This window comes from Nansenia antarctica (assembly GCF_963989245.1).
Source record: "Nansenia antarctica genome assembly, chromosome: 16".
Taxonomy (NCBI): Eukaryota; Metazoa; Chordata; class Actinopteri; order Argentiniformes; family Microstomatidae; genus Nansenia; species Nansenia antarctica.
Window position 1 is genome coordinate 13152442 of NC_137686.1, and position 8588 is coordinate 13161029.

The 8588-nt window shown below is 44.0% G+C and overlaps 1 protein-coding gene across 1 annotated transcript; it reads left to right on the plus strand.

Moving 5' to 3' along the window:
- Positions 1–2415: 2415 nt before the first annotated feature.
- Positions 2416–8477, plus strand: LOC308171970 (testicular spindle-associated protein SHCBP1L-like; the record flags this gene model as incomplete). The annotated part of the gene is made up of 10 exons (XM_080546881.1): positions 2416–2796; positions 3159–3338; positions 3650–3864; positions 4441–4527; positions 4854–5072; positions 5231–5342; positions 6694–6847; positions 7018–7268; positions 7495–7614; positions 8226–8477. 10 exons carry the CDS (start codon positions 2416–2418, stop codon positions 8475–8477), a joined length of 1971 nt encoding a protein of 656 aa, XP_080403007.1.
- Positions 8478–8588: the final 111 nt, after the last annotated feature.

Below are 8588 nucleotides of genomic sequence, written 5' to 3' on the forward strand. Positions count from 1 at the left end.
CAAAGCAGCTGATCTATCAGAATCAGAATAATTTTTTATTGCCATGTATATTCGCATATACAGGAAATTGACTTGGTGTGGTTGGTGCATAAGACATAAAGATACAAACAACAATATATATATATATATATATATTTTAAATGCAACAATAATAAACAGTGATAAACAACACTATATAAGCAAAGATAGTTGAAAAAGACAATGACAGAAAGAGGCAGTAGAGCAATAACTATGTAGGCTGTAAATTAGACTGTTAGATTAGTTGTAATGTAGATGTAAAACTAATATAGTGACACTGGCTAATATACGAGTTAACTGGCCACAACACAGCCTGTTACCATCTGTAGTTGTGTATCGAATCTAAGGTATGTTTGTAAGTTATAACATAGCTTAATAGCTTACTAGAACTGTCAGATGTGTTGTGTTTCATGTATAAATAAGTCTGAGTCTAAAGTCGACCTGATAGCCATCGGCGCCAGCATATCTGGGCCAGACTAGCTTGCAAGATAGTGGACCTGATGAGGCTTCAGCAACGCTGGGTATAGGATACCTAGACTTGTTCAACTGGTACCAAGCTGATTATGGACATGACAGCTGAGATATCCCACCGTGCATGGAGCAGTACTAAAGAGATATCCCACCGTGCATGGAGCAGTACTAAAGAGATATCCCACCGTGCATGGAGCAGTACTAAAGAGATATCCCACCGTGCATGGAGCAGTACTCAGGCATGAAAACAGGTCGGGGTGAAAAAGGTGAGAAGGATATGAGACCCGGATCCTGCTAGGGCAGTCGGAGACTGAGAGCCAAAAAAGATTATTGGGGTACCAGAAAGAGACACATCATAGCCTACATGCGGGCTCACAAAAGCTCTCCCTCTCACTCTCCCTCACTCACACACACACTCCAATAGGCTACGAGACCAGTGGCGTCATTTCAGCAAAAGCCACGATATGGCATGGTACCGAATGGGGGGGTAGAGGTGGATTTTCCCCCTCCAAATCAGTTATGCAATAGTCAATTTTAGTGAGTTGTTTCTGTACAAAAACTATGAAAATATGAATGTATAATTAAGTGCAAATAAAGTATCTTTACATGTTCACATGTAAACATACACATATGTTGTATAAGAAACTATTCTGACAACTTCTCATGAAATGCGCAACAGTGCAGCTTTAATATAAGCTAGTACAGTGTTTCCCAAACTGTGGGGCGTGGGGGTACTGCAGGGGGGGGCGCGTTTTCCATTTATTTATAATAATATATATATATATATATATTTGATGACGCCCTTAGTCTGTGTACTACGGTAGCAGTCGCACTGTTATTCTGTTCTTGTATGAAGGTACGTCCTAATGCTGAAGAGAATGCCGAGTCTGCTTTACTTATTGTTCATACGCGATTCATGTGCACCCAAGCGCAACACATATATACCATATATCTGCCATATATCATACTTCCGTTATATATCGAAAAATATGATGATAATAAATACATATAAAACGGAGGTATGATATATATATGGCAGTCTCACGCGCCTGTCACGTCTCCGGTACATTAGAACTTCGCATCCTTTGATACATATGGCGGGATGTACAACCAACAACCATTGAACAACTAGCTAGCTAGCTAGAAACAATCTAATCTATAGCTTTCCCTTTATACTGTTTAATGGTAATAATTGTTTTGTTATAAACCCATTGTGTAAAAGCATAGAAGAAAAATAATGAAGTGCTGAATATTTACAATTTGACATGAAAAACACAAAACGTCGATCGTTGGTCTCACCACGATGAATTGAGAATCAAGGACCCCAATTGAAATAAGCCAGTGGCTTTCTTGGGTTTTTATCCTGTTAGTTGACCTTGTATGTAATATGTACTTTCATGTACCTACTTCTGCAAATCTTCTAATAAAGTTTTCAATCAATCAATCCTCAAGTTGAAGTGTGACGTCCAAACCCTTCCTCCCCTACTAAAGAGATACTGCGCCAGACTCGGTGTTTGCGAGTAGTTCCATCTCACACAGTTATATCACAACAACGGCGACCCGCTTGGGCCATATATAAGCCTACTGAAAAAGGTATGCACTCACTGCAATGTATGTGGCTTTGGATAAAAGAGTCAGCTAAATGGCATATATTATCATTATTATTATTATTATTATTATTATTATTATTATTATTATTATTATTATTATTATTATTATTATTATGGACGGAGCAGTATTCAGTCTCGCGCTTCAATTTTCAAAACCTTCCGCTTCCATGATCTCGCGAGACAGACCGGAGTACGTTCGAATTTTTCACCAACTGCCGTTTACGCCAGACTCCAGGGTATTTGCGAGTAGCTACAACATCTCACACAGTTATCACTAAACTATATAGAAAATAAATTATCGAACAAAGTTCAGACGATGGCGACCTGTTCCCCAGAGCCACCTCCTCCTCCGGGTGAGGATGAAGATGTTCGTGAAGAAACGACATCGAGAGGCAGTGACTCCAGCGAGGCGTCGACCCTCCAGAAGGCCTCGTCCAACAGTCCTGATCTGACCGGCGACGAACCTTCTGTCATCATCACTCATCAAACCGTCAGGAGCAAAACTATTTTCAGCAGAGGGAAATTTCTCCGAAACAATCCCGACGACGACGAAGAAGAAGATGATGATGATGATGATGATGATGGTTGTGAAGAGGAGGCTCACATGTTGCCCCAGATCTTCATCTCCCACCAGGCGCAGACGTACGACGAGCGGGTCGCCCTGTTCTGTGATCAGATGATCGCCAAGCAGCTTTCGGTGAGTCAGCTACCTTAGCTAGCTAGCATGGCTCTAACTTTGATAGAAGTAAAAACAATTTAACACATCGTGACGTTAGAATTATAAGGTTCTATCTCCATTTTTGTCAAAATGTACTTTTTTTACATAATCTGATCCATTAGGTGTTTATTAATGCCTGTGTGGTGTTATTTTTTTAAATGTTGAAATTTTTGAGTTAGTAATTCATAAAATACAAAGGTTCCATCTCACAAAACATAATGGAATGTAAAAACTTTGACGCTCAATATCTCTGAACTGCCCTAAACGGAGATAGAACCTTATCATTCTAAGCTCACGACATATTTGATAAACATCTCATTTGTCACTAAATTGACTTTTAGGCAGAAGAGGCGGATGCAGCGATCGCCGTGTACATCGTTGACAAACTGGCCAGACAACAGTCTTGGACCGCAGTGTGGAAAGCTGCCCCCGACCTCCTCCTGGTTGATATTGCTGATGTCAATCTGGTCAATTGCGTTGATATTGTCGGGGACCTGCCTTCCATCGATGTGCTCGTCGAGGTATCAAGTGTTGTATTTACTTTGACTGAATCAAATTGAATAGCGGGGTGTGTGGCTGTTAGTGTACACAGTCAGAGATAGATGACATTTGCTCGCAAGTTCGTTGCAACCTTAACTATGCTTAAGTGTCAGCAACACTTTCTTTGACAGGGGCTCCCTCTAGCGTTTGAAACAAAATACACAGTAGGCCACATTCAACTGTCAACCTCCAGTTGCAGTTCATGGTTGTTTGAAATATTAAGAACAATAAACACTTTATTTCATTATCTCCTCTAATTTGCGTTATTATTGTTATAATTGTGTATGTCTAGGTCAACTGTTCACCATGTGAAGACAAAATGGTCCCTCTTCGAGTGTCAGTCTCTGTGGCGGAACCATTCTCCTCCAATATCACCAACCTGCCAAGAAAGCTGGTTGAAGAGGTCCTGAAGGAGCAAGATTACTTTGTGCCAATCTTGGATGTCTATCCTGTACAAGGGTTGGGCCCTGCTGTGGATAGCATTGCAGAGTGCCTGGAACATGCAAGGTAAATACTAGGGGGCGGCAGTGGCTCAGGAGGTAGAGCCGGCGTCTAAGGTTGGCAGTTCGGCGGTTCAAACCATGGCTGGTTATGTGTCAAGGTGTCCTTGAGCAAGGGTCGCCAGGGTCGCCATCTATGGCCGCATAAAATAACAAATTCCAACAATTGACTGACAACTTGATTGCATGGCAATAAAACTTTGTATTATTATTACTATTGAGGATATCTGAACATTGAAACCCCAAGGTTTGCCAGAAACAGATAAGCCTGGTCTTTGACTACATACAAATCTAAATAGAAAACCTAAATTGGAGGTTGCATTTTAGTCTAGATTTAGGCTTACGGCTTTAGTTTAGGCTTAATCTGTGTCTCGGTCCTCTGCAGCTCATCCAGAATGCTGACTCCAGTCTGGTGTTCAATCTCCCCAAATTCTCCCATGTATTTGTCGCTTTAGACAAAGGTGTCTGCTACATGCCAACAATGTAAATGTAATGCAGTGTAGGTCAGCTTTTGACACCTGAGATCTTGTGCACAGAATTCTTGCAGGTTAGAGTACAGCCTGTATGAATCTCTCTGCTGCAGGTTTTTCTACGATTTCCTGTGGAGAGACTGGGACGATGAGGAGGAGTGTGAGGAGTACGCTGGGCTCATTGAGAAACGCCTGCAGCTGTGAGTAATAACCATGTTTACTATGCATGCAATTGGAAATATGACTCTGTCTGTGTTTCTTTGACATACCTTGATTACATAATCATCATTGACAATTGGTTGTGATTATTTCTCAGTTTGGTATTTCACTTTGTGGTAAAATTATTATTATCTTCACAAAATATAATGTTAAAGTGACATTGACACCATTGGCGGTATTCTGATTAATACACAACATCGTCTGTATATATTAGTTCATAATTAGTGTATAATTCGTTCATTGATGTTCGTGCTGAATCAAAGAATAAAGACCACTTCAGGGCAGGACACTTCATGCTCTGTTCCAGCTACTACGACACCCAGGATGGAACCATCCCTGGTCCGCTCAGCGAGCGCTACAGGAAGACCCTGAAGGAGTACCGCAGGAAGCGCCAGGAGCTGACCAAGTTCCAGACCAACATCCACGGGGAGGCCCTGCCATGGGAGGCTGTGGAGTGCTGGAAGAAGTTCTACGACTTGTCCATGATCTGTAACCTCCTGAAGATCTGGGAGGAGCTGCGCCTTCGGTACCGACACGCCCTGTACCGATACCAGTACCCACACTGGTCACACCATAGCCCTGGGTCACATACATATACATATTTTAACTATACATATTTTATTATTCATAACCTAACCTATATATATATATATATATGTGTGTGTGTGTGTGTGTGTGTATAAGGGTGGGATGGCATGGGACTTTCTACTGCCAGATATCCAAGCGCAGAAAGGGCCAGAGAGGATCAGGGAAGAGTGTGACACATATCGTGGCCCAGATGATGACAACAGACATGGTGGGTCTGCTTCTCCTCAGTCTGCTGCACACATGTGGAACATGAGTGGTGACAACTTAGTTGTGTAGTAGGAGTCGGAGCTACAGCTGTAACGCAGTGTTGCGTTATTTATTGCTGTTTATTACAGAGGTTTGATCAGATCACAGCTTTGCTGTTACACCATATAGCGTCTAGGGCAGGGGTCGGCAACCCTAAATGTTGAAAGAGCCATATTGGACCAAAGAAACAAAAAACTAATCTGTCTGGAGCCGCAAAAAATGAAAAGCCTTATATAAGCCTTATAATGAAGGCAACACATGCTGTAAGTGTCTATATAAGCTATATTAGCCTACTATCAAAATTACTAAGTAGGCTACAAATACATAAGCCTTAGCACATATGCATACAACCGAATGCAAACGTATTGTGCTTTACAAAAGTTAAACACTAGGATAGCGTAAAGGGGGTCTGGGGGGTTCCCCCCCAAAACATTTTTAACAGAGTAGATGCAATTTCGTGTATTCTGGTGCCTTTTAAGTGGGTTGATACTTTTATCTGGCTATACTAGCATGAGAAAAAATATGGATACATTTGTAATTTCATCCGGAGGAAGTGAGCAAACAAAGAGATCAGCCAAAAAATAGACAAATCTACAGACTGTAGACTACAGTACCAAATGAAAACTAGCCTCCCTCATCCTCTTTTCACTATTTACTATCTAAACCCTCTCAGAACCACAGGAGCGCCGGCGCTCCCAAATATCATACCTTCTTTAGAAGTTCATAATTCGGAAACGGTTTGAGCTAAAGACAAGCCGATATTTGCATTTATAAGTAGGCAAATAGCGCTCCCTGGGAAGCTCCCGTTCATCGATGTGCGTCGCCGATGTCCGTCTATAAATCTAGCCACAAAGTTGTAGACAATGTGGATAGTTTCTTTCTTTGCCTGCCGCAGTACTTCGTCAATCCCTGTGGATATAGGTCTACTCTTGGAAAAAACCCGTCACATCCAGTCTCGTGTTGGGTCCAGTCAAAATGTATAATACTAGTCATGTGCCAACATATCCGAATCCTATTGGCCCACGTACAACATTACAGCGTAAGCAGGGAGTTGTAGTTCAAGGAGAGAGACCGCGGCAACGTAAAAAATAAATAATCGTTGTTAATTTCCATATAATTTGTGGTCAAAGCCACAGGGAGCCACTGAAGATGGGCAAAAGAGCCGCATGCGGCTCCGGAGCCGCGGGTTGCCGACCCCTGGTCTAGGGGCTATAGGGAGTAACAATATGATAAACCACGGGACAAGAACCAGAGGCAATGGGAGAATATAAATAAATATAAATGAACCGTTTATTCCACCGTGACCCACACAGATCAAGAACTTCTCGTCAGACACTCTGATCCTGCAGCACAGCAACCTGTCAGCAGCTCTGGACTCCTGCTTCTCCGGTGACACGGTGGTGGTGTTCCCAGGAGAGTACCAGGCCGACGCTCTGGCGTCCCTCACTGATGACATCATCATCAAGGGTGAAATACCTCCTTCTTCCAATAATACCAAGTCTGAATGTATTGTGATGAACCGACGAGAAAGAAAATGTTCGATGGACAATAAAGCTCTTGGGATTTCAATGTGGGATATAGATATCGGTGTACTGAAAGGGAAGGTAAGAGTTTTGAAACCCCCCCCCCCCCCGCAGGAGAAGGAGAGAGGCACGAGGTGGTGTTCTACTCCAGCCCGGCCCAGGACAACTTCGTGGCGTCCAAATCGTCCGAGGTGACGCTGATGAACCTGACGCTGGTGCAGCACGGGACCTGCAACGGCGTGGTGGTGGTGGAGTCAGGACAGACCACTCTGGAGAACTGCACCCTGAAGTGTGACGGCACGGGGGTGTGTGTCCTGACCGGAGCCTCGCTGGTCATGAGGAACTGTGAGATCTTTGGCGCTCAGGTACAGACGCTGCTCTCTCCCTCCGCCAGGGTCGTCATTGTAATGCGTGGAATGGAATGACGTGTGTGTGTGTGTTTGATGCCATTCCTCATTCTGTTCCATGCATCATCAATGAGACCGTCCTCCAATTTCTACCTCTGCTGGTCAAACCTGGGCAGGCAAGGTTCGGTCCAGGCTAGACCTGACCTGTTGGTGGTGGTGTTGATGGTGTTGGTGGTGTTCTCAGGGAGCAGGGGTGGAGCTGCACCCCGGCAGCACTGCAGAGCTGCATGGGAACGAGATCCACCACTGCGGCCAGCAGGCCGCTAAGGACTCCAAAGACTCCCGGGGAGGAATCTTCCTCAAGGTGACTGGAATAACGGAAGGCTTTTCATAACTGTCTGGAACACGACTCCTCATGTCCTCTCCTGTCCTGCACTCACTTAGTCCTCAAAAAGCATCAGAGGAGAATATGGAACATGTGACGGCAGCTGGTGAAAGGGGGAACAAGTCGGCAACCAATCAAAATGTTCTGACTTTTATTCAGAAAAACCTAAATACATTTCAACGTTGTTGAAAACCAATGACACGCTCGCTAGTCAAGCCAAAATATTGCAATGCAATGGATTCAGTGAGTAATCCCTACTACTACCTATATGTGTAGAGTAGTGGGGATTACTCACCGAATCCATTGCATTGCAGTATTTTGGCTTGACGAGCGAGTGTGTCATTGATTTTCAACAATGCTGAAATTCATCAAAAAATGTTCAGCATAAAACATTTGGTCGGTTGCCGACTTCACCAGCCGCTGTCACATATGAGGAACCTAGATCTTCACCAGCGTGTCCTCAGTAAGACATGAGTGGAGTACAAAGAGGACCTGAGGAGTCGTGTTCTTAAAAGTCAATAAAATCGATCCTATGTCAGTCGATGATCAATAACGTCCTGTTCTGACGGACCTCCTCCCCGCGACCCCAGGTCCTCCCTCAGCCCCAGCTGAAGCTGTGCAACAACCACATCCACGACAACAGCGGCTACGGGGTGACCCTCCTGGTCCCGGACAGCCTGTACAAGGCCAGCCAGGAGGAGCTGGGCCAGACGGCCGGCGGGGACCACCTCTCCAAGACCCTGCAGAAGCTCAGCCTGGAGGTCCACGCCAACAAGCTGGACGCCAACACCTTGGGAGATGTCGGCCTACAGCGGTACTTGACTCGAGAACTGCTGCGCTAACTGTGTTTGTTGCACCCTACGCACCAGTTATTCACTTTACAGTTCGCTTAATATTGTCACGTTTTCTGCACTGACTAAGCATTGTAATAATTGAAAATATTTACATTAAAA